Source organism: Clavelina lepadiformis, chromosome 7, assembly GCF_947623445.1.
Source record: "Clavelina lepadiformis chromosome 7, kaClaLepa1.1, whole genome shotgun sequence".
In the NCBI taxonomy this organism is placed as follows: Eukaryota; Metazoa; Chordata; class Ascidiacea; order Aplousobranchia; family Clavelinidae; genus Clavelina; species Clavelina lepadiformis.
Window position 1 is genome coordinate 19,210,455 of NC_135246.1, and position 25,564 is coordinate 19,236,018.

General features: G+C 38.2%; 4 protein-coding genes across 7 annotated transcripts; 2 read left to right on the plus strand and 2 right to left on the minus strand.

Annotated features, from left to right (window-relative positions):
* Positions 1-830: 830 nt before the first annotated feature.
* Positions 831-5,362, minus strand: LOC143465261 (PAT complex subunit CCDC47-like). Of its 2 annotated transcripts, none has more exons than XM_076963467.1 (12): positions 5,102-5,362; positions 4,890-4,969; positions 4,262-4,354; positions 3,863-4,023; positions 3,573-3,741; positions 3,145-3,306; positions 2,616-2,729; positions 2,367-2,452; positions 2,064-2,122; positions 1,889-1,992; positions 1,408-1,575; positions 831-1,141 (listed from the first exon to the last, which is right to left on the minus strand). In XM_076963467.1, exons 1-12 carry the CDS (start codon positions 5,262-5,264, stop codon positions 1,061-1,063), a joined length of 1,440 nt encoding a protein of 479 aa, XP_076819582.1. In that variant the 5' UTR covers positions 5,265-5,362; the 3' UTR covers positions 831-1,060. The 2 variants fall into 2 exon arrangements, with proteins under 2 accessions (XP_076819582.1, XP_076819581.1); XM_076963466.1 differs by having other exon boundaries at positions 3,863-4,026.
* Positions 5,295-8,729, minus strand: LOC143465262 (acetyl-CoA acetyltransferase, mitochondrial-like). Its single transcript, XM_076963468.1, has 3 exons — positions 8,384-8,729; positions 6,823-7,218; positions 5,295-6,560 (listed from the first exon to the last, which is right to left on the minus strand). Exons 1-3 carry the CDS (start codon positions 8,670-8,672, stop codon positions 5,995-5,997), a joined length of 1,251 nt encoding a protein of 416 aa, XP_076819583.1. The 5' UTR covers positions 8,673-8,729; the 3' UTR covers positions 5,295-5,994.
* Positions 8,730-17,174: 8,445 nt separating this feature from the next.
* Positions 17,175-18,734, plus strand: LOC143465859 (lactadherin-like). Of its 2 annotated transcripts, none has more exons than XM_076964370.1 (4): positions 17,175-17,537; positions 17,891-18,034; positions 18,161-18,324; positions 18,397-18,734. In XM_076964370.1, the coding sequence occupies exons 1-4, from the start codon at positions 17,249-17,251 to the stop codon at positions 18,532-18,534; spliced, it is 735 nt and encodes a 244-aa protein (XP_076820485.1). In that variant the 5' UTR covers positions 17,175-17,248; the 3' UTR covers positions 18,535-18,734. The 2 variants fall into 2 exon arrangements, with proteins under 2 accessions (XP_076820485.1, XP_076820484.1); XM_076964369.1 differs by having other exon boundaries at positions 17,176-17,537; positions 17,888-18,034.
* Positions 18,735-22,255: 3,521 nt separating this feature from the next.
* On the plus strand, positions 22,256-24,744 carry LOC143465515 (lactadherin-like). 2 transcript variants are annotated; one of them, XM_076963847.1, is made up of 5 exons: positions 22,256-22,394; positions 22,572-22,870; positions 23,416-23,571; positions 23,645-23,808; positions 24,336-24,744. In XM_076963847.1, exons 2-5 carry the CDS (start codon positions 22,597-22,599, stop codon positions 24,471-24,473), a joined length of 732 nt encoding a protein of 243 aa, XP_076819962.1. In that variant the 5' UTR covers positions 22,256-22,394; positions 22,572-22,596; the 3' UTR covers positions 24,474-24,744. The 2 variants fall into 2 exon arrangements, with proteins under 2 accessions (XP_076819962.1, XP_076819963.1); XM_076963848.1 differs by having other exon boundaries at positions 22,284-22,870.
* The last annotated feature ends 820 nt before the right edge of the window (positions 24,745-25,564 follow it).

Consider the following 25,564-nt stretch of genomic DNA (forward strand, 5'->3'; position numbering starts at 1 on the left):
GTAAGTTACGTTTCGTTGTTGGGTAGCAACTACACCAACTAAACAGAACTGTTTTTTGTATCGTCTCACCCACCCTGAGACCTTCTACAATCAACCGTTTAGTGTTGTCATGAATGTGTTACATCAAAATGGCAGAATGAAAGAAATCTTCTGAATCCACGCGCCTACAAGGCAAAAATTCTCATTGTTAAGTCTTAACCAAATGCACTGAGAACCAGAATGACTGACAATCATTGGGCTGACATCTTTCGCATCGCTGCCGCCATTAAGAACGCCGAAGCGTACTCGTCCTTTATCCGTCCAATGAAATTGTTGTAATAATTCTTTTATTTTTTTGTCTTATATTGCGCTGGTGGCGCCAGCAAGCGATTCGCCACTATCGCGCGATATTTTTTAGTGATTTAGGACGATTGTTTAGTAACAAAATAGATTTCACTGGCAAACCCATTGTCAATGGTCTGTAGTTCTGTACGATCTTTATTGCGTTGTAGGCAAAGTTAATCTTCACACAGAGCGAGTGGCACTTGGTTGACCAATCGGACCAGGATTCGATATTGTGTTGGTCCGCCTTACCATTACTAGGCAGCAGACGCAACTACTTTTAAAGTGAGCTTTTAGGTTAAACTGTTCACATTCACACCGATTCGTAAACAACGTGTCTCCCTGCCATCTGCCAAGCTGGTGAACGCAGCATGTCCCGAATACGAGTCGCCACTCAGCTTTCTATTTTAAGTGGTCAATATTTATTCGGACTCCCAGAGATATTTAACTCTTCCATATCTGCTTACTTACAACAAGTAACTGAATTTCCGCACAAAAAAGCAACACGCTTTAAAATCAACTCTGTCCATTGCGAATTGTGGTACACACGTTTGTTACATCATAAACTGCACAAATGACGAAAAAAGTCCGGACACTAATTGCACGAGTTTGTCAAATCGCGGTTCGAACAAAGGGGCTCTGGACTTTTAAAATTCTTAAACTGAGAGCTTGAAAAATTGTAACTGAATTCCCAAGATGCATGGAACATAAAATCAACCTGCAGCATTCGTATTTCAATCTACATCGCCTTCACTTTAAATTGGCGACCCTTCATCATCTTCTTGTTCTTCTTGTTCAATTCACGCCGATGTATTTGCTCCTGCGAATACGACACGTGAGTTTCAAAATTAAAATCTTCTTCGCAAGCTTAAGCTGATATATTTATATTCGACTTTTTTATGAGGTGGAATTTACTATATCAGCAACCTTGCAAGTGCCCAAAGCAAGTTTACTATGAAGCAGCCACCACCCATGTTACCTTTACTTCGACAAGTCACAGTAGAGCCTGGATTTATCAAACCTCGACCAGAAGAAAGTCTTTGCACCACCTATTTCAATTACTCTTCTACAAAATCACAGACTCACATCCATGCGACGCTGCTTCTCGGGGTCCTCCTCGTTCATCATCTTGTCCTTGAGAGCGCGAGCTTTCTCCTCTTTCTTCAGTTGGGCCGCTTCCTGACGTTGCAAGTGAGTTTGCTTCATCAACTTCAGCATCGCCTCCTGTCGGTGCTTGTCCGTTTTCATCTTATTCTGGGGCCAACAAATAAACATGGGTGAGGTGAAGCAGAGGCATTATTTGTCTGATAACATACTGACGTTAATGAACGTCTGCCGGGATATCTTCTATCTATTAATAATAACGAAGTAAATGTAATTGAAACCACGGTAAGATGGACGGAGCATAAATTGCTATGATGACAACATACTGATGATGATACAGAAATGTTTACAAAAAATATCTGCCGTCTTCTATCAATCTACTTATAATCGTGTTGTGATTGCAACAAGAAGGAATACAGGCTTGTAGTTAAGTAGTTCGCAAAATGTGACGTCATCCCCTTACTTCGCGACTCAGTCTGTGTTTCTTCACTTTATCGGTGAGGTAGAGCGCCATCTTGAGGAGATTGAGAAGATTCGGGATTTTTCTTTCTTTGTTCTCGGACGGGACTAAAAGTGAAATTCACTAATTTCAAAACCAACTCTGATGATGCGGGACAGGCGCAAGATTTGAAACTTACTGTTCAGCGTGAGCGAGATTATCTTTTCGGCTTCTGGGAACTTCGCGGTGGGTTCTTGCCTGAATGATAAAAACCAAAACTGGCAGATGCACACAAAGTTCAAAGCTAGGCATAAAAGGTAGATAAGTTATGACGTAGGTTGATGGTTTTTACGTTGTATGAGACAATGCTATAATGAAGAGACGAAATAATGTCAATAGGTTAAAATTGAAGATATGGATAGAAAACGTCTGTTGTCTTCAGAAAACCATTCAAATAAGGTTGATAATATGAGGCCCGACAGAGAAAATGGAGAATACTTACTGGTCTGTGAGCAACGGTCCAGAGAATTGGTCGGAGATTAGCAAGGAATCGAAAACACCTTCGTTTTCATTCAGAACTTTTCGAACCTAAAACAGTTGATTTTTAATGGTAAATAGTTTAATTAGATTGAAATAAACTTCCAAAAATATACCGATGGTTTGGTAGATATTGAATAGAAAAGAATAAACATAAAATTTTACCGCTCAACTCTGACGATATTCAGAACAAATTACATAAAAATAATATTACCGCATTGTCAAGTATTGCATTAGGTAGTTCCCCAAATAGCTCGGACAAAACAAATAACTTAGAAGACAGGCCATACTTCTCTCCACCCCTGGATTTTTCAACGCAAAATGAGTTCTGCAAAAAATCCATAGTTAGAGTTATTACAACAGAATTGACAATCTAAACCACACGCTGCGTGTTTAACTTTTGCCACATGTCATAGTTAGACAGTCCAGTCTGGGTGTCATAACAGACGACCGATTGTTACAGTGCATACTGTACATGTATGAAGATTGAGTCACGTTGAACTACAAAAGCTATTGGACAGTGGCCTGCATATGTTATGAACACTGTTAGAACTGATGGTTTAGCTTTCAAACTGGACCATGCTAAGTTTTGTGGTGAAACTGGAGCAGAAATAAGGCAACTCATCAACCTGCCATGCTCATCCAGATATACAAACAGCTCTTTGTGTAACAATAAATCTAACCTAGAAACCTGGATGCAACAAACATAGCAATAAAATGTAAACGTTCTTATCACAACTTACCACGTCCTGCATGTTCTTGTGCAAGTTTGCGACCGATTTCTTCGTTCCAACGCAGAATACGAACGGGTCCATGGAGGTAAGCGTGATGGTTATCACCACCTGGTCTACTGCAGGCTTCAATCGATCCGATATCACCGAGATTAAATCTTGTCTTTTGAGCAACTGCATCAAAACAGATCATTGACGGGCTATCTTTAGAACTTAATTTACTAGTTTATGTTTATTTATATTTCTTAAAAACAATATGCGATAAACGAGTCATACATGAGGGTAACGTAATAGTTTTAAGGATTTGCAAAAACATATTTAGCAACATTAAGTAAAAATACCATCATTGACTTTTAGGCCGTTTTTATTTGCGAAGCATATTTAGCGACCGAAAACGTTTCTACTCTGCTATTACTTAAACGTACGATGTCATTATTTACCTTAAGTTCGACGAGCATTCCTTCACAACATGTCCGTCCAGAACACCAAAGTGTGTACAAGTGCTCAGATTCTTTCACAAATTGGTGGGTGCTCGCAGCTTTCTTGTTACTAGGGTCGTCCCCAACGAGTTCAAATTGCTTGTTAAGATGATCGACATGAGATTTTAACCTGGGTAAGAGCGTCCATATATTCTTTTACAAAATAGACACCTTATGATCTCACGGAATTAAATAATTATTTACTCTCTAGAGTTGTTGTTAGTTGACACATGACCGAGAAAACATCATACCACGTTGATGCTATGCTGTTGTTTTTTGCTCGGCCAATGAAGAAATTAACGACATAAACGAGGAGACCAGCCCCCATAAGGAACTCGATGTAATACTTGTCCCAACTTCTCAAGTGCAAAGGAACATCTGCTATCTTCAGTTCCGGCTCAGACGACTTCTTCTGCTGGAAATCACAAAAATACATCCGCAGATAATAAAAAATTTACAAGCATAAAAGCACTAAGTTTAACTTCCTTGAGATTAAGATAGACTTAAGGTATGAAGCTAGTCAATCTACCAAACCAGTAGGCCGGACACTGAAAGTTAGTTCCGCAACAATGGTGTGTCAATACAATTCAAACATTGTTTTTAAAGTTGCGGATGATAAGACACAGTTGCTGTAACTTTATAAATTGAACCTTCTTGGTCTTTTTGTTCTCATTTTCCCAGATCGTATCATCGCCTGGAAGTCCTTCAAACTCATCAGGATCAAGAGATTCAAATTCATCCTCCTGGAGAAAGTTTTAACCATTGCAATTCAAAGCAAGCAGTAAGTTGTGGAAATAAAACCATAAACAAGATATCGTGTAGTGATGTGCCAAATCGAACATGAATCTGAATATTATTAGGCATGAATGTCAACAACTTTAGTTATTCTCATCCATTTAAGTGTTGTGGGCAAATTCGGGTCGAACCTTTTAGTTTGCAAAAATTAAGAAAATAAAACATTGAAGTTTATACTAGTTTAGTCGACGATAAAAACAATGAAATGTTTGCGAGTACTTTTAAATATGCAAAAATCTTGGTTTCTATGATACACTAATAGAGCAGCAACTATTAGCATTGACTCTCTCCGTCTCTTGGTTATCAGGACATTTGATCAAGTGAAATTAGCAATGTTTGTAAATTTGGATATGCACTGATATTAACATCACATCTATTACAGTATTTGTGTTCTCAAAAGTCAATTTTTTGCTTTGGAACATCCTTAATATTGAGACAAGTGGAATCAGAGTGAACAAGAAAAGCACAAAACACTGATCATGCCTCAGTTTCAACGACTGCGTCCTCATCTTCTTCATCTAAATCCTGGAAATCATCGGCGACTTCCTGCGGTTCCTCCTTGTCTGTAACCAAGATGTGACGTTAACAATATTATGTTTAAAATACTCATTTCTTCATCAAAATAATCTCGCAAACTTCAATTGAACAAATGCGATTAAATTCTACAATCGTTGACGTAACATTCATCACTTTACCTGGTAGGTCGCCTTCAGATGCTAATTCCACCACATCTTCGTCAAAATCTTCAAATTCGGCAAATTCATTATCTTCGATTTCTGCCCCATGCTGATTACGGTTGTCTCCGTTTACACCGAAAGTAGTCAGCAGAAGAATTAAAACAAAGACCCACAATTTCATAATAAGGCTAAAAAGTGTTCTAAATAAAACCTAAAATTTCAGGAAAAAAATATTACAGATTTAAACTTTACAGACTCAAAATCCAAGCCAAAGCCAAAATCAATAGGTAATTTTTCAAAATAAAACAATAATTCAATGGCTATAATAAATTCTGAGTGACATGGAAAACGCACGGTAAAAGAAAGAGTAAATACAGAACAAACACCCTAGCTCGGGAGATAAAGTCAATTAGTTTTCCGTCATCAATGTCAAATACCCAGTTTATTTCATGAACTAAAATACCTAAATATTCCTGAATAATGAAATCTATGTGTAACGTGTGAAATTTCTGGGCAGAAAAGGAACAACAGAAGTAGCTGATGAAGAATTACGTTATCAGCAAATAAACTGTTATAAGAAAACAAAAATTTCACTCTACATCTATTCTACACCTGCTCAAGATACTCATGAATCATGATACACCAATGTATATGATGTTTAGCCAAAACCAGTTCAAATCATTCATGATTAAATTCCACTTATAGAATTATAAGTAAATTATAGAAGTAAAATTAAATATAAATTAAAATTACAGAAAATTACAGAAATTTTCATCCATCCTCATCTTTCATTGTGGTTAAAACGGCACAGTATACAATTCAAATACAGGAAGGCGATGCATAAACTACAACATACTTCATAAAATCTTCTCAATTGTGTACAACAGCCATGATAAAGTTGCAACAACATTTTAGGCACATTTCCTAATAACTATGGCACTGGCACCACCACCGCCATTGCAAATGCCAGCACAGCCAAGCTGACCAGGGCCAAGCCGATGAGCAAGATGGGTGACAAGCCTTGCGCCGGACATGCCGATTGGATGGCCAAGTGACACAGCCCCTCCATCGACGTTAACTTTTGACGGGTCGAGATCCAAAAGTTTGATGTTTGCAAGCGCAACGACGCTGAAGGCCTCGTTTATCTCCCACATAGCAATGTCGTCTTTTGTCACACCTGCAGCTTCTAGTGCCTTAGGGATGGCGTATGCGGGTGCAGTCGGAAAGTCGATCGGTGCCAGTGCGGCATCTGCGAATGATACAACAGTAGCGAGTGGTTTTACACCAAGTCTGTCAGCTGCCTGTCTGGTCATTAGCACAAGTGCTGCAGCTCCATCATTTAAAGTGCTTGCATTGCCGGCAGTTACGGTTCCTTCTTTGGGTTGAAATACGGCCCGCAGTGTGGCCAACTTGTCAAAATTCACTTTCTTAAATTCCTCGTCTTCAGCAACCGTCACATCAGGCTTGCCTCGTTTGCCTGGAAATACATCATCGGTGTTGCAACGATTCAGTAAAAACAGAGTTGAGAATAAACATTTGTAACTTCTTTCATAAGAAATTAGACATTCATTAAACACCCAGGTAAACACTAGGTTACCACCGTTACTGGCATGTTTGACTTTTTGGACTGTTTCACCATACAGACAAAAACTGCTGCATAAACACAAAATGTTGCAAAAACATTAAGAAAGCTATATTAGTGGAAGATTAGATGATCAAATACATTGGTAGTGACCTACCTTCGATGGTGACTGGAACAATTTCATCGCTAAACTTGCCATCCTTTGTTGCTTGGGCACTCAACTTATAAGACGAAATCGCATATTCATCTTGCTGCTCACGAGATATAGAAAACTTACTGGCCGTGTCCTCACCACATATTCCCATGTGCATCTTCCCGTAAGCGTCGGTCAAACCGTCATGCACGATTAAGTCGAGCATCTTAATCCCTCCGTACATGGGTGGGGTTCGAGGCATGACAAAAGGAGTGTTGGACATGCTCTCCATTCCACCGGCCACCATCACTTCCTGGTGACCACACATAAGTGACTGCGACGCCAACATGATCGACTTCATCCCGGACGCACAGACTTTGTTGATGGTGGTACATGGAGTACTTTCAGACAAACCAGCTCCTGTATCAATATGACATTATTAAAATTCCGTGTGGAAGTGACTGTTTGCAGTGAACGTACCAGTCAAATATCATGGGCAATCTACCTGTGGTTGGTTTACTATAAGCAAATTTATGACAATTGAAAATGAATACACCATTTAATCACAAGGCTAAAAACAACCAGTACATATATATGTGTAAAATCGTTTGGAATGTTTTGATTTAGTGTCAAAAACCTTGTCAATTTCTAAGGAATACATCAATGGGAAAAGGAACAAAATCGAGTTTGGTAGCTGAGGCTCAAGCAATGAAGAACACATTACCACGTTTAAGTCGAGCAAAAAACTTTTCTCAGACCAAGAATAAAGATCCTGATACAACACAATACCAATTAGATTAAATTGTACATAAAAGAAGACTAAGTTAAAACACTATCTATAGTCATCATTACTTGATGTGCATATACCCAACTGAAAAAAAGCTGTCACCACTGGTGTCAATATTTATATCTCTATACCCAATTTTTGCTGGAAAAAAGGCCGCCCTGAAGAGAATCAGATTTTAAATGGATGCCAGTTTATTCACCACACAGTGAGTTCAACCTGTTGTGTTTTCACTTTTATAAATGACCATATGAAGACCTAAATGGGAGGGGCTTAGTGTGAAGTAAAACAAAAGAAAGTTATGACGTAATAATTCCCCGATTTTTCTGGATTTCATATGTAAAGGTGAAAAAGACATGTTCATGCCATCCACGCCTAAATAGTAAACTGCAGAAAATCACAGGTGGGAGGCATCACTCACGCATCGTGGCATGCTACACCCGATCATATTGCACATTATATAGTCTATCGACATAATATTGCCTGGATTCAGATGTTACTTGTGTACACTTAAGTACAGAAAAAACAGCATTTGCGTTGATAGCGGAATTGTCACTGTCACAGGCATAAATATATACACACTAAATAATATAGTTTATAAGCTATGCAAAATAGTAGTCGGGTTAAAATGAGATGATTTAACTGCGTAGAGAGTGCACACTGTTTAATTTATTTCGTTAAAAACTAATCTTAGCATTACTGCAAATGCGGCAATTTGCCAATCAGTAGTAACAGATGATGCAAACACAAACTTAACAAAGTAAAATAAAACTTTAAACCCGGCTATCATATATGTAGTACCTAATGCAGCTTGCCTAGTAGGAGCTTGGCCCTGACCAGCCTGTAGTACGTTTCCCATATACACTTCTTGTACATCATTGGTCGATATTCCTGCTCGCTCAACAGCAGATTGAATTGCAATGGAACCCAGTTTTGTAGCGGGAAGAGAACTCAGTGAACTATGAAACGATCCCATCGGCGTTCGAGCTGCGCTGGCAATTACAACTTCATTCAAAGATAACTTTGATGAAAATCGAACAGAGGCTTGACGAATTCGAGATAGGCTTTGCCTCGCAAACTGTGGGTTCATTTTGTAGGTTTATGAGGTAAACACAATTATTAAAAAATCTGCCAGAGAAAAAAGTAGAACCGATTAGACAACACTGGCATAATAAAGTAAGATAAATATCACGTCATAGATAGCTTCAGCTTCCAAGGTTTGCATGCGATATTTAAAACAGTGCATGCCAAGTCAATAAACTTGAACTATATACAAGCTAGCCTTTGCATTTAAAAATGTCGTAAAGGCGTAGACATTAGGCTACAAGTAGCCTGGCTGTCTGGGCTAGCCTATGAAGCAGATGGGATTTTTTGGCCTTTTTCAACAAGATCTTGGGTGTGCAAAAGACCTAAGAGTGCACACTCATAGGCTGCCAGGTGCTGCTTTTTATGCTGTAGCAAACCCAGAGCTGTCAGTCTGTCGGCTCTGTGACGTAACGGTCACAGTGATCAATTGCTTCAATTGTAACATTATGATGCCCGTATTTAAATGGAAATTTTGGGTATAGTGTAGAAGCGCACAACCAAATGACGCCACAATTTGGGTATTAGGGGTCTAGTATATATATGCATCACACGGTTGTGCACTTCTGCACGAGCACTCTACGTCAACCTTGCTTCTCCAGCAGCTTACAATCACATGAGAAAAGCCTGTAGGTGACCGGCCGGTGAAATAGGGCGAAAATAAAAGACGGAGATAATAATTTATGGTGAAGGTAGATCAGAATATTCATCCTGGCACTTAGTTAGGAAACTTTTAATCGTCGCCGACCAATAGCGGCATTGGGTATCGAACACAGCCAACATTATAGCGACTCTGCTCACAGTCTCATGCCAAATCGACACAAGACTACCACTACAACGCACAATCATACGGAAACAAACAATCCGTTTCAAAATTATATAAAACTTGCTTTGTCATACCGGTAATTACGTGTGGCGGTCAAGGCCATCATGAGTGTCGTAAATTTATGTAAAAGAATCGTAGTCTTGTTTTTGGAAAATTTTCCTTTAAATTTAAAGTACTTTACGTTTTCGTTTATCCTTGCGACCTTGTTTGGTTCACTTTGATCAGCAAATGCTGAAGTGAGGACGTTCTCTCTTCCGCATAGTTTTGCTCTGTTTAGCCTAAACCAAATGTTGAAATAGAAGTTTTGTTGGCGTTCTCATGTTGAAGTGCGTGGTGGGAAGTACACTCAGCCTTCTTGAGAAGTCAGAGTATGTATAACTTTCAGTTATAAATTTTCAGTTTATTTTAGGCTGCCACTATTTCAACGAAAAAAAAATCGTGCGTTCAAAGCTATTTTTTACAGTTTTTTGTTAACCTAACTTAACTTAACCTAATCCTATACCATAGTAACCTAAATGTACGTTCAAGTCAAGTCTTACTCCTATAACTAAAATCGACTTTCTGAGCTTTTCTCCTAACCTAACTGCCTATATTTAACAAGCTACAACAACAACAACAACAACAACAGGCTAAGTGACCTACATACGAATACAATGAAATGGTATGGTATGATAATGTTTATCCTCGGACTAAGAAAAGTCTTTGCACGGCTCAACCGAACAATGATTCAGACCCGACGACACCAGACCTACTGAACAGGAGCAAGTGTCGTAATTGCCTTGCCCAAGTGAATATGACGGTATGGCGCTACGGGTATCGAACGCGGTACCTGAGCCGCAATTATTGCGACGCCAGTTCTCGAACCACTCGGTTGACGAACTATCAAATAAGCACTCTTTACTTTCTCTTTATTTTATGAAATATTCACTCTCTTTATGCGCCACAAGCGTTACACCTCCAAATGATGATTGGCAAGCCTCGATTTTGCCAAAAACTAAATTTTACAAGCCCATTCCTATATTCTGTATCAAAGTTACCATTTGACATATAGATAGCCTACGCCACACCCCGTCGTTTATAACTTGGTTTAGTTGCCGTACTAAGACAGTAATCTGCCGTCTTTATAATCAGTGGGGTGTTTGCAAAATGACAAAATGATAAAGCCTTGTAACGGCTGGAACACATTATCACTACGTCATGAACAATGACGATGACGTCTTTGATTAGGGACTTTTCCGCAAGTTCAATTTATAACACTGGACAACAGCAAAATTATTCCTCAAATGAAAATAAACTGCCTAGACTAACTTTGGGACGCTGATTCCAAATCTGAAATCAGAATTGGTCTATCACGTCAGGTTTTCAAGATATGAAAATTCACGAAATTCGGATTTTGCATTGATTGGCACTATATTATAAGGTTCTACAGTACAAGGTATTGTGCAATTTTCTTTCCCAGCGAATTTTTGGTCATATTATGTCACAATGCATGTTATGTAAGATTAATATTGACATTATTTTGTAAATGCAATGTTCTATCTTTTCACAATTAATGCATTCTTGAATGTTCTTGGCCATGACTATAGAGGGGAGGGGGGGGGTAGGGGTAGGGGGGGGACATATGTGGAGACCTTAAAGTTGTGTCACTTTTGCTCGGATTGCAGTTGGGTTACACCAAGCATATGTGCTTTCTCTGTTTGTGGGACAGTCGAGACGATGCAAACCACTATGACACAACTGAATGGCCAATGAGAACGGACTACATTGTTGGAAGATATAATGTTAAGTGCCAACCCCTAATTGATCCGAGCAAAGTGTACTTGCCACCACTTCACATTAAACTGGGCCTGATCAAACAATTTGTGAAGGCAATGGATTTCAATGGAGATGGATTCCTGCATATAAAAGAAAAATTTGGTGCAATACCAAGTGATGCTAAACTGAGAGCTGGAATATTTGTTGGCCCCCAAATACGTGATTTGATCCGTGACCCAGTATTTCCATCCAAGCTTAATTCAATTGAATTAAAAGCCTGGAATGCATTTGTACAGATTGTACAAAATTTTCTTGGGAAGTACAGGGCAGAAAATTACTCGGAACTAGTGGACAATTTGCTGGAATCATACCGCGAAATGGGCTGCAGAATGTCGGTTAAACTGCATTTTCTTCATTCACACTTGGAATTTTTCCCGCCAAACCTGGGTGATGTGAGTGACGAGCATGGGGAAAGATTTCACCAAGACATCTCTGTGATGGAATCGCGGTATAGAGGTCGATTTAACCCAAACATGATGGGGGACTACTGCTGGTTTCTTCAGCGTGAAACTGACACTGAACATACTCGAAAGAGCAAGTGTATAAAGCACTTTTGAGGGAATATAATGTTATTTTTGTCTGATTTAATTATCCTGGGTTGTGTTAAATTGTGCAGTATGATAATGCTGTTATTTTCAATAGAAATTACTGGGTTGATTACATGTAATGTTTTGTTCCGCTCAGCCAAAATTAGCCAAAATCACAGTTATGGGTTGTCGTGAGCATATATCATATCTCAAAAACGTGACGTGTTAGAAAAAATCTAAGACCAGATTTGGATTCAGCATTGCAAAATTAGTCTAGGTAAACTTGAAATGAGCGAGGAATAAAAAATAAGTTGTAAATTGTTGTCCAGTGTAATTAATCAATTCTTACCGGAAAGCGGGGTTTCCATTCACGAGTGAATTCAACAAGTGTAAATTGGTTTACGATTTAAAAACTTGTTTTAGATTGTAGCGGCCTGGGTGGCATTTTTAATACACATCATCACATCATTTCTTGGAAAAGTGTTTTCTAGTTACTGATTGAAGTTTATGAATTTGTTTTTTGATAACACTTCAACTGTCGTTTGATATTTGGAAACCTACTTTGAATAACTTCGTGTAAACAATCCCTTTAGTATGTTCCCAGGTTGTTTCCTGCACCTGTGCTGATAAGAAATCTTCACTGCAAATGTCCCCTTCTTAACTTTATACTGATTGTATTTATCTACGTGTCAGCTTCAACTACATGTAACTCCCATTGCCAACACATTGCTTTCTTCGCTGCACATGTTTTGAAATGCTGCGTTTTTTGTCGAATATTTTTACTCCCATCGCTTCACGTTTTATAAGCTCGCACTTCTACCAGCGAGCACACAAAGACGGAGATAGAATCAGATGACCTTACTACGCTAGTCATGGTGTTTGCAACTCAATAGACATCTTATAAGTAGTGCTGTTACTATGTTCTTGATTATGCGTGATATTGAGAAAGTGTACAGCACCTACAATAAAAACCTTTTCTTGTAAACTATTATGACACATTTTTTTATTCGTTTGTGTATTACTTGTGTGAAGTATTACACAACAAACTCATCTGTCATAAAGACCGCGTATGCTGGCGGTTATTGTTGGAATATGAGCGAGGACGATTGATGGTTGACGACTTGTTTTGCTTCTGCTTCGATGATATGAGTTTTCATTTCTCAAATTGCGTGACTATGCTGTTAGTTGCTTAATTCTGTCTATATAAATTACTAAATTATAAAGTTCCCATTTTATTTATTATAACACAAAGGCTTTTGCCTTCGGGCAAATCTTGCTGAATGTTACATCGCGTTCAGTAATCAGTGAGACAGTAAAAGGGAAAAGGGAAGTTTGTAAACAAGACATCGGTATTTATATGTGGCATACAAGTTCAATCGAGGAAATTTATCTGACGTCATTACGGAGAACGCAAATCTGGTCAACAACTGAATTACAAGATCCCAAATTAAATTTCACATATCGAAAACAACTCGTGACTCGTGACGTAATCGTCACACTATATCTGTTGTAATATTAAAAGCTTTCGGCTGACAAGAGGTTAGAGTATTCTAACCGCACGCAGCAATAGAGTCAGATTAATTCAACAGGTAAATTAAGTTAACATAACATAAGTTAAGACAGATAAGCTCTGCATTAAACTAAGCTCTGCAGTAAGTAAGCTCTGCATCTGCATTGATAAGCTCTGCAAGATAAAGGAACTTAGCAAGGCAAAACCTTTCCTTCAATTTTGATTCAAGTATCGATTAATTTGTACAACATAGGCCCAGTGGTGGGATTCAGACGGTTCTTGGAATTTTAATGACCTCCGCGAACCGGTTGTTAACAAGCGTATGTATAAGCTTATGTGTATATCGGCCCCGGGTCAATATGATATTCTGCTAGTGAGAGAACGGGATGTTAAAATATTTGAATCACACCACTGCATAGGTTGCTATAGCACGTGACACGATCATAAAAAGTAGTGGAAAATACTGACAAAATGCTGGCACCGACAATTAAGCCTTTTCTTATGACAGTTTTCGCCGATGTTCAGTTGCTTCATGTTGCACAAACTGAGGTTATTTGTTCTCATTTTGCGTTGTTTTGAATTAAAAGATGATTGTATTCTGAGAAATCTTCAAAAGTTTCCAGGCAAAACTAATTATCGCTCTATTGTATTTATATTTAAACAAAATTATGATAAAATTTCACAAGGTTAAACAAACCTTTTATCTAGAGTTTCTCTTGCCATGTAGGCCATCACTTGACATGCAATAACTTATAACGTAATGAATGTTACTGATATAAAAATTTGTAGTGAAAATTGGTTAAGATAAGAAAAATTCCATTGTAAAGTTCTAGTCTGACTGGTTAATTCAAACACGAGTGATCGTTTTAGCAAATGTTGGTTTTCAATTGGGAAGAATTTGTAGAGACGTTTGGTTTAAAACAGCAATTTTCAACAAACGAATTCTTTACTGATGTGACGCTTGAAATACAAGCACTTGTTTTGGCGATTTTGTGTGTTTAATTGAGCGTAAATGGCAGTACAATTTGTCTTAAAAAAGCAAATTTCGAAAAACAAATTTACTCTGACGCATTGCTGTCAAAAGAGGTGAGACTTTTTACCGATAACGCGTTTTCAATAAAAGGCATTCGGAAGTGAAAATCGGTTTAAAATAACATATTTCAACGAACAGGTTTATTCTGACAAGAAGAGAAAAGTTTTACCGATTGCGTTTTCAATGCAAGGCGTCTAGGAGTGAAATTTAGTTTAAATTAAGAAATTTCAAGTGTTGTGGTGGTGAACAGTCTGGAAGCAACAACTCAATGAAGAAAAATCACAGCTAGATGTTTTAGAATGTTATTGCAAACGAAAGATAATTTTCTGGTTAGAAAACTGCTATATGAGCCTAAGTGCCATTTAAAAAGTTAGTCTGTGATGAGAAACTTGTATCCCAGCTTGTTTGAAGCAGACTTAAGCCTAACTACAAGGAGAACTATAGCCTATAGTTGCCCGAAAGGGAAGCTTAAACTTCTTTGAATTATTCAAGCTTTGTGATTTTGATATTATGTCGCGTATAAATACAAAATTAAAATAGGCTGCTTAGTAGGCCTATACCGAGTACCGACCAAACTAACAAACAAACAAACAAACAAACAAACAAACCGACATAAAACTAAAATGTCAATTCTCTGGAATAACTACTGTACACAATAGCTCATCAGGAGGCAAAGATAAAACGTAAGTTGTATTTAATGGGGTAGTTACAGGGAGCTCACGAACCTGATTTTTTTGGGCCATAAGCCTTTTTAGGTCTATTTTTTTGCGTCGTATATTTCCTTTTCGCGCTTACTTACGATTACTAAAATTTATAAGGAAACATGCAAAAAGCGCGGGTCCATCAGGTATTTCAAAATCGCTGTATATATGCCACGAATATTTTAGTTGTTTTGTTTACTATTGTAGCTTTGGCTTGTGTTTTTAATGTGTACTGTGTGGTCGCCATTTCACCTTACACGTATAGGTTAAATCTTTTAAGCTTTTATTTTCAGCTTGTCGCTTTTCTCACTATATCCACGATCACTATGTTTGGCAGCAAAAAACCGTCTTAATTGCATGCGTGGTTTGTACGGTTTTGTTTGCAACTCCCAGAGCACTAATTCTGCCCAAGCGTCTGACTTAAGCTGATTGCTATTAAGTGATGATAATAATTAATTGTTGTATTGGTGATGGCGAGAGAGAACAGTCAGGCGGAGACGGTACGAAGGTGTAAAGGTCGGTGACGTTCTGCTGAGTTGTTTTGTGAAGTCGTTTTTACTGGTATTAAAATTAGACGAGTACCATCTTAAAACAAAGCCGTTGAAAGCAAACTTTCCAGCGTTTTATCGGGCTGTAACAAGCAGCCGTTACACAGCAAGAGCCTGACAGAACGGACCGACCAAATTCCGTTACATTTACAACCTTATAATAACACGGCATTTCAAAAGTTACATACAGTACACAACCTTACAAAACACACGACGGTTCAAAAGTGTGCACCATAAATTGGCAACTTTTATATAAGCTGCATGTAAATATGAGAATACATTTTTTTTCAAGGCGTTTTAAAGCAATTTTTGAGACTTAAAAACTCTAGATTTTTGTGTTTGCGCGTTTTTGGCATTGACATACTTGGAAAGTTTGCTAAGCTTTATAAGTTATAAATTTTGTCCCTCCCGCAACGCAATCCTAAATATGCTAATAGCTATATTAATAAAATCTTTGTGACAAATTACTGTGTGACTTTGTTGCTATAACCATGCGGTTGAGTGACTTTGAGTCAAGAAGCGATCGATGCACTTACAAGCTTTCATTGTAAACTGTAACTCCGATAAGTAAGCTAAATTCTAAGCAGGACACCAGCACCAAACCTTCATGTTTTAGAGCGTTCATGTGTCATGTTTCATGCTTTTCAATCAATTTAAATGCCGTGTTGTTCGCAGAGGTGGTAGCCTATGGCGTGGTCGGACCGAGGAAAATCTTTGCACGAATTAAAAACGTCAAACATTTCTCATCGCTCGAGCCCCAGTTACCGAGCTAGCTTATGAGTAAATTCCGATTGTCGCACATTTTATAATCTGTTTTTCTGATTGTATATGGTTTTGTCCGAATTTAAAACTGTCCAGAAGATCCACTGAACAGGAGCAAGAGTCGTTAATCCCTTGCTTGCTCAATGGCATTACAACAGTGGCGCCACAGGGTATCGAACACGGGGACACGGGCAACATTTACGCCAGTGTTCGAACCACCGATGTCTCGTTGGATTACTTCATTGAGGTTCTGAATCAGAAAAACATTTTGGCAATCTGTGAGGAAATAATTAAGGTAATGTTTCGTCCTTCGTCTAACAGCGTATCAGCAGGCTGGATCGTGTGGTCCCTTAAGAACCTTGGTCTTGTGGCATTACGAGCAGAGCGCTTGATTTAATGTTACAGTCAAGACTCTTGACTCAAGAGTATCCTGGCAACACAATTTTATTCAAGTGAAATCTGTCTCAACTTTTTCTGTTATCCCCAGGCAATTTTTCGACAGCACCAACATGCAAAATTTTCGTGCTCTCCTGCGCTCAACTGTTGATGACTCGGTTTAAACAAATTTTACCAATGCATTGTCGGTCTGTCTTTTCAATTTTTTTTTTAAAATATGCAACAAGTTGTACCAGATTTACAACTAAGAGTAATAGCCACGAGTCAGTTTAAGCAACGTATGCCAACGCTTCGGTGTTGTAATTTAGTGACGTGAGCATCAAGTAATGCTCCACTGAACATTCAGAACATTATACATATATATACAAACGAGATGACACCAAACCAAGCTTTTAACAATCTTATTTTCAGCCTAAAAATTAACCGAAAGTATCAAATTTCGTAACAACTAGTTGAACAACATTGATGATGACGTCGGTAATAGCGCACGTCTTAGCATTGGCGTTGGCTGCTAATCTGGCGACACTTGTGCTGAGTCAAAATGAACAAATTTGTCTGAACGTCCGACGCGACCCGCAAGGAGTAGCTAATATTAATGGTGTGCCAGGGCCGCCTGGAAAACGGGGAATACCCGGAGTTCAAGGCCCGCAAGGAACCAAGGGAGACCCTGGTCCGCCAGGTCGATGTGAGTGCGATCGAAGCGAAGTCGTCGAACTGAAGGAAATGTTATTTCGCTTGCATCCAAATTTTCGAGGTAAACTGCAAACAGTTTTAAAGTAGGTTAGATGCGTTGTGACAAAAAGATATGTTAAGGAGGGCCATATGAATATATTTGCATATACTTGGTCTATAACAAATACGCTATTTTATACGCGCAAACAATAAGTTGCTATTGACTCAAATACTTCTGATATCGTCTTTTAGTGCTTTGTTGTAGCAGAAATACTTACTTTAAGTGATTTTATTGTTCGCCATGTATACGAATCGTAACTTACCATTTGCTACGATCCAACGAAGAGCTGTATTAAATTTTACAATATCTGGTTGTCAGTCCTGGAGATCCACCATATTTGAAAATTTTCAGCAATTTTACCTCTTTTTCAGAAGAAATGTGCTCGGTGGGTGTGAAGAGCGGGACAGTCCGGGATGAGGATATGACAGCATCGTCGAACTACTGGGACAGACGCTATATCTCATATGCTGGAAGATTGGACGGAGATAAATTTTGGCACCCAGATGCATCCAAGTATCGTAAGTTTTTTTTTTTTTTTCAGTAACTATTCTGTCCAAGCAGACAACACGGACGAAAATCGAAAACTGTGATGCATGGTAATGAGTAATGACGCAATATTTTAACGACGTAATATTTTCATACAGAGTCACCAGGCGAGTGGCTTCAAGTTGACTTGAGAACTCCGACCACAGTGACAGGTATAGTTACACAGGGTGCTTCTGGATACTGGATGACAAGCTTTAAGGTATCACTTGGAAATTCCACCGATCAGCTTCAAGTGATACAAGATGTCGATGGAAACGACGTGGTGAGCTTTATGCTTGAGCGCAGGTCGTGCTTTACAATCTTGTTTATTTCAAACTTGTTTCTGACCCTACAGATTTTCCAAGGCAACACTGACCATAACACTCACGTGCAAAACATGTTCCCGAACCCGATCAAAGCCAGATACTTTAGGCTTATTGTGGTCACTTTCCACAGATACATCGGCTTACGCTTGGAATACCTGACTTGCTGAGACCACGAAACGACCGATGCTGAAAAGACCGACCGACGCTGAAACGATTTCATAAATACCGATCATTAATTGCTCTTATAAAATATAACTATACCACTAATTATAGCTGCTAAAATAACTACTCGTGTGTGTATACAGAAACAGAAAAAAGCGTATAATAAGTCTATAATATCTTATTGTTAATACAGAAATCTAATGAACAGCGTGGGCATTGGGTTGCGTAAATGCAAAGTGACCTTTGTGTGTATATAAACTTTTTCTGCATCTGACGCAATAATCAGCCACCTTTAATGACGGTAACAGTCGATTTTGATACTGGTAGGAAATGAAGCTGCCGATATTTTTAGGTTTCAGTTGCTCCAGTATCATAAACTAACAAAATTTTTTGACACGAGATATGTACTATAAGAAGGGATTGACAATCTCGACTTGAAACAGAAACTTTCCTTCAACGAGCGTACAGTTAAGCAGGGAACCAATGCACCAGACGTAATTAGCACGTAAAGCGAAAATACAGACATCAATTGAGATTCGGGCAAACAACAAATTAATTAAAAAACTCGGTGAATGAATTAAACGTCAAATGTTTGCGAAACGAATCAGAGGTTTTTCTAATTTATGCGTGAAGCACATTGATTGAAACACATTCTCGTATTCAGACTCCGGAATTAGGATAAACATGATCAATTTGAGCTTTGAAATATCCGTATTGGAGCCAAGTAAAGTAATTTGGTTTTCCATTCGTTGTGAAATTGCAACTATTAAAACGATCGTTATTTTGACCAAGCACGAAGCTTGATCCATACCTATGTCTGCCGATGTGATGACGAACACCAACTACGCTTTGGTCTGAAATAAGTTTGCAGAATTTAAAAGTTAACAACAAAATCAATTTTTTAGAACTAAAACATAAAAATCAACCCTTTCATTGCTATTAGTCTTCAGCATTTTTAAACATTTTTGCGACAGTTCATTAACATATAATTGATAAACCTCAACCAGATTAAGCGGAACAGATTTCTGTTTAACTCTATTCCTAATTCGACCACCACCTAAAGTAAAGAAGATCGACCTACAGAACCCTAACCATTATGCCTACATACATGCATGTAATCTGAAGAATTGTTTCATCAGAACAACACATTAAGCTTTTAAATTACAGCAAAGGTAATGAATTGACCAAAACTGACAAGCTACGACATGACGTGCCAGCCCTAAATAGTATGTTTCTTAAAACGGATACCGGTATGCAAATGTGTCCAAAGATTACTTCCGTAATCTGCAAAGACGAGAATGCGGCTAACACTCCTCTATCCGTGCTTTGGTTGTGCTTCTGTGTTTCATTAAGTTGTCTATTCTTTTATAGTATTGTAATTATTTCTCTTATTCAACTATATACGCCAGAAATGTTCATCATCTTTGGAAAAACTTCCCTTTTTAGTGGATCTCACCTTAATTTGAATCTGATGTGGTCTACCGCAGCCATTATATGGCTGTTTTCTTGGTTGATGATTATTTTATGCATTTTTTTGAAGCATTTGTATGGAAAAGTTTGTTTACACTTTTCAAGAAGTTTCTTTCCCAGAAATGTATAACTTTATCGTTTTTAGTTTAAACGAACAAAGATAAAATATAAAGCTGTAAAACCATTTTGCTCTTTAGGTGGCGTCAATGGGTCAAAAATTGGTAATTTTTTTCTTTCTAATGTATTTTTCTTTCTCTTTTTCCGAGTGTGTATCTTACCCTTTTTACCCTTTCTTACTACTATCCACAATACGCGCAGCAGGTAGCCGGTAGTACGATGTAGCAACCTGTTTTTTTCTTTTCGTGCAAGCCGACGTCAAATATGTGATTGTGTCTGTTATAGTTTGAATTAAAAAACAAATACGTTTCAAAATTTAAAATTTTTCACTCAATAACTATTTTGCGACCTACAAAATTTAATTCCAACAAACTTGTTTATCACAGTTGAAACAAAATTTCCATCCAACAATTTTCCATTTTACTTACTGTTACCGTCACAGGCACCAGTTTTACTGCTAGCGAATTTAAAAGGGGAAATGTTTTCAAAAAATCTTCCCTTATCAGCAGCAAACTTTAACAAATAACTTTCGTTCTTAGAAAGAAACCATAACAGGAAACCATCGGCATTTTTATTGCTAAAAAGTTTACCAAATATTTCCGGATTAAAAACCGACTGATTGTTTCCGCAGGTCTCAGTTCCACAGTAAGGCAGCCAACGTTGCCAACTTTGTGTTTGAAACTGGTAAGAGTTGGCTGTAAAATATTTTTTGACGATTTCAACAAACTGATATATCCCGAGCTATTGTTTAAACGCAGGCTCCAGGCTTTCCGTTGTCGGGGTTATATTGAGAAATGTTGGCGGTGAGGTTTGGCTAAAATCAATGTAAACCAACAAACAAGTTCCGTTTTTGACGTAATTAAGCTGCCGTATGAGGAAACAATTAGAAGTGTTGTTGACAATTTCCAGAATTGTCAACTTGACCGTTTTCAAGTTCCAACAAAGTTTCCTGCAATCAAGCTTTTCCATTTCTTCAAGCCTTATAAGGTGGAAAGCGAGTTCTTGAAAATCCATTCGACTGTATTGCCGTGGGTCACCTCACAATTGCTAAACAATGCAAAACAAGTTCTAATAGTTTTGGTTAAGACCTGAATAGTTTTACTCGGAGTAATTTTATTTTAATTGTATTAATTTATATTAATTATTATTTAACAGAGACTCCGTTTTTATTGAACTTTTTACATAAATATTCGTTTTTAATTTTAATACAACTTTATCCCGTTTTTCTTTTATTTACCAACTGGTTTTATTTTATTTTGTTACGTCATTAAGTACTTTGTGATTGCTTGGATCCATGTAGATATTACGTCACAATTGCATTTGTTGTTTCCAAGCAGATCTGTACCAAATAATTTTGAAATATTTTTTGCCATTTCTTAGTACACCTGTACTAAGACACCTGACACCTGAAAGTTCTTGTAGAAAAATCAAAATAAAGTTAACCTTCAGAATGCCAACTTATATCTTGTTTTTATTTTGCTATTTTTATATTGGTGTCGTTGACAAATTTCACAAAGAGCATTTTCATTACCGCATTCTGTGATGTAATAATAATCATTCTGACGCACTTGCGATGTCCAACAACCACGTCCTGTAACGTTTCTTGTGTGTGGATAATGTGTGTTATTAACAACGTGCGCACTGTACGTAAAATGTTGCTTAAAACTTATAAGTTTTCTCGACTTGTGGAAAATTGTGTGGCGGGCCCTTGCCAATTGGAAAAACGTTAACTTATAAGTCGAGTATTCAAAACAGCTTTCTTCAAAACTCTGCTTTGTGGTATATTTGTACAAAAACATTGTCTTTTGAGAACAGATTAAGAAAGAATACTGTTATTTGCGAGAAATAAAAATTAAATTGTTATTTTTGTTGTGCGGGACCCAACGAAATCGCGTCGGCCGCATTGGCTTCAAGCCCTGCTTGCATCAAAACAACTTTCCTGTAGTTCCATTTTTAACTTCACGCGCAAAAGAAAAAGATTAGTGGCTGGAAAATTTGCTTTAAAAGCGCCATTTGCTGACTGAGCTCTGGTTCAGTGAGATGTAGTTAACTCGTGCTTATGGTCGGCTCACAAACTTGGTACTTTTGTTCGATGACATTTGCAAAAGTGACAGAGTCAGTTGTTTTTCAGATTTAAACAAATCTGCTGACTGCATTTTATCTTCCGCTCAAGTCTGCGTTTATCTCTTAAACTTTTTCGTGACTAGGTAGTTTTAATTTCGTAATTTTTCAAGACGGTTTCTTGACAACTTCAGGTTTCAACGTGCTGAAGGCAAAAGTACACTTTATTTTAATTAGATTTTTATATAAAATATAACAAATAAAATCGCCTAGAATAAAGTCAAAGGCTAATCTTGTTATTAACCACAAGATGCCGCTAAGATCCAAAATAAGTTAGTTGGCAGATCCGTCAATTACTCCTACACTTTATTGGCCTTTATAAATATTGTTTCAGTTCGCAGAGGGACTGTCAATTCAAGATGACGTCATTGACAGCCGCCTGCTTAGCACTGGGGTTTGCTGTTAATCTGGCGACGTTTGTACTGAGTCAAAATGAACAGATTTGTCTGTCTCTTCAACGTGGTGCTCTAGCGCCACCCCAAGGCAGAGGCCAGAACGAACAATCTGAGAGACGGGGAATTCCAGGACCACGTGGCCGAAAAGGAATGAAGGGGAATCCCGGTCCTCCCGGCCGATGTAAATGCGATCTGAGTGAAGTGGTGGAACTTCGAAAAACTTTTGATCGTTTGCAAGGTAAAAAACTTAGGTTCACCCAAGTTTTCTGAAATTGTTTTATCTGAACTTCTGTTGCTGATATAATTTGTCTTTTCATTTCTGAAACACATTTCTGTGAACTTGTGGATAGAATTGGGTTCAAGTATCATGGCTTGTGCTTCCTGTATAGTTTTAAGTAAGAGAAAATCGCTCTTTTTCCATGGCACGAGTATAAATAGAGCAAAGTTGATTTTGAGAACGCAGAGATGTTCTAATATCGCACCTCTTAGTACGCACCTGATGAAGCTTTTGCTTGTGAAAGCCCGTGAAGTACAATTAAAAATAAAAGATAATCTTATAGAGTGCCACATTGTATTCTGTTTTTGTGTTTTACTGATATCTGCAGTAACTCTTCTTGGTTCTGTATCGCAGTAACTTAATCTTGTCCGTGTTGTTTGAAACAAACTTTGCTCACAAATAGCGGACGTAAAAGCGCAGATAAGTCCAGAATATTTGAGCTCCAGATCTGTCCTAAATTGTTACATTCAAGAATTTATCAAAAATTTCAAATTTATATTTTGCAGAGAAATTTTGCTTTGCTGGTGTGAAAAGTGGGAAAGTGCGAGATGACGAAATGACCGCGTCGTCATTCTACGACCAAAACATGGCCGCTAGTGAAGGAAGATTGGATAGTTCAGGCAGAATAGGAAACTTTTGGACGCCTTATCATTCAAGATGGGGTAAGTTGTACTTCTCGGCAATAAACAATCCATGGTGGCATCCACGATAAGATGACGTAATAATTTCTTGCAGAGACGCCAGGCGAGTGGCTTCAAGTTGACTTGAGAACTCCAGCGAGAGTGACCGGTGTAGTTACCCAGGGAGGGGCTAGCTGGTGGGTAAAAAGCTTCAAAATATCATTTGGAAATTCCACCGAACAGCTTCAAGTGATACAAGATGTCGATGGAAACGACGTGGTAGGTTTCAAACAAGACGTAAGTTCAATTGTTACCACGACGCCCTTTCTTGACCTCGGTTGCACGCGTTGCACAGAACGTATCTGCAGATCGTTGTCTGTGGAATAAAATCTACCGCATTCTAGAGTAACTTAAACTCCAAAACTCTTAATTGCCTCTTGATCGCAAGTTTTCAAGCAAAATCAAAATTCAGAAACGATTTCAAACTGAAGATTGCTAACAAGCTTGTGCGGTTTTTCCGCTTTTTCGACATTTATTTGTTGTCTCATTGTCTGTGGGAATATTTACATTCAGTTACGCTGTGACGATGCTAGCGATATTGTTTTCGCTTCCCACAGTGGCCTGAAATAGACCAGCATACGAATTAGTCGTGCTATCACCATACACAGCTCTGCTGTTTATATTAATCGTGTTATAATTAATTAGTTATATTTAGTTATATGGTTAATTAGTTATTATCGCAACTAGTTCTAGTTAATTAGTTATAGTTAGTTAGTTAATCGTTAATCGTGTGCTTTACTTTGTAGATTTTCCCAGGCAACACAGATCTCAATAGTCATGTACAGAATATGTTCCCGAAACCAATTGAAGCCAGATACTTCAGACTTATTGTCCTCACTTTTCGTGCCGTCATCGAGTTACGCTTGGAGTATCTGACTTGCTAAGTTCGCGACATCTGAAGTCCACAAGACGAAAATTGTAAAGTTCACAACAACATGACCAACCGATGTTGAAACGGATATCCTATAATTGCTAAAGTCATGAATATTTCCATTATGTTTTCTTATATACCTCTTTTATTCATGTGTTTATAGAAACTCAACTATATAACGTGTCCAACTCTCCATGTCACTGCTCAAAGTGAGCGGCAAGTCCAAAAACAAATTGGCCTTAAATCAAAGTGTAGTTGTCGGTAATTAAACTTCTCCAAACAGACTTCACAATTTCATCACTAGCTCCGATTCCCACTTCACCGGGGAATCAACACCCAGAATGGTCTGGGTAAGTTTGACCGCCTGCGAACCGACGTTTGGTTGTTTCGCCCAACCCGTGCAAATGGGGAGATGCAAATGTTGCCGCTAGTGGGCGTGTCACGAGAAAGCAAACCGCACACTGTCGCTTTAAAGTTTAAACCAAGGGGTCGCAAAATATGCTAAAATGTACAGTGCAAATAGAAACAATCGTTAAACGAAACTTTCGTGAACCTGAACGTTTCTTAAACATTTTCTGGAGAAAGTTGTCTACGCCCCACTTAATTATACCATAGAAAACTGACGGTTAGGTTATAGGCACAGATTTCATAGCCCAAACTAATTTATTGTGTCGCCTGAAGCCTAGTTGGGTCGTGGTCTCGTTTTATCGTGGCTGCTTGCCTTGTAATTAAGGCACTGACGTTTTTTTCTCTTTAACTGAAGCTCATTACATTTAGTTTGTTGGTGCCGACTTGAGTGTAGGTTTATGTTTATTGCCAAGGTATTTTACTTTTAAGTAATATTGATCAATATACGTGGCATCATTGGGCTCGCTAGGGAATTATTTTCCTTGAATGGCAAGATGACCAAAATTTTCAATGGCTTGCCACACTGTAAGTCGACGAAAAAGAAGCCCAAGTATAGCAATAGAAGTGCACTCACGGTAAGATTTACGGTCTCTGCCTCTTTATCTGTTCACTTCACGAAGCCAATTGCAAATGCGAGGGCAATAGAGAACGTTTCGGGAAACGATAAAAAGACAAGAAAAAAGAAAAGTTTTTCTT

Bases quoted from the DNA above. Each gene is read 5' to 3' on its own strand.
- LOC143465262 (XM_076963468.1), bottom strand. From the start codon at position 8,672: ATGAACCCACAGTTTGCGAGGCAAAGCCTATCTCGAATTCGTCAAGCC. The intron at 7,219-8,383 runs GTACTACATATA...ATATTGATACAG, and splicing joins TACTAGGCAAGCTGCATTAG to GAGCTGGTTTGTCTGAAAGT. The intron at 6,561-6,822 runs GTAGGTCACTAC...ATGTATTTCCAG, and splicing joins TGTTCCAGTCACCATCGAAG to GCAAACGAGGCAAGCCTGAT.
- LOC143465261 (XM_076963466.1), bottom strand. From the start codon at position 5,264: ATGAAATTGTGGGTCTTTGTTTTAATTCTTCTGCTGACTACTTTCGGT. The intron at 2,730-3,144 runs GTAAGTTGTGAT...GATTTTTTGCAG, and splicing joins ACAAGAACATGCAGGACGTG to AACTCATTTTGCGTTGAAAA. The intron at 2,123-2,366 runs GTAAGTATTCTC...TTTATCATTCAG, and splicing joins GGACCGTTGCTCACAGACCA to GCAAGAACCCACCGCGAAGT.
- LOC143465515 (XM_076963847.1), top strand. From the start codon at position 22,597: ATGACGTCATTGACAGCCGCCTGCTTAGCACTGGGGTTTGCTGTTAAT. The intron at 22,871-23,415 runs GTAAAAAACTTA...TATATTTTGCAG, and splicing joins AACTTTTGATCGTTTGCAAG to AGAAATTTTGCTTTGCTGGT. The intron at 23,572-23,644 runs GTAAGTTGTACT...AATTTCTTGCAG, and splicing joins GCCTTATCATTCAAGATGGG to AGACGCCAGGCGAGTGGCTT.
- LOC143465859 (XM_076964369.1), top strand. From the start codon at position 17,249: ATGATGACGTCGGTAATAGCGCACGTCTTAGCATTGGCGTTGGCTGCT. The intron at 17,538-17,887 runs GTAAACTGCAAA...CCTCTTTTTCAG, and splicing joins CTTGCATCCAAATTTTCGAG to AAGAAATGTGCTCGGTGGGT. The intron at 18,325-18,396 runs GTGAGCTTTATG...CTGACCCTACAG, and splicing joins ATGTCGATGGAAACGACGTG to ATTTTCCAAGGCAACACTGA.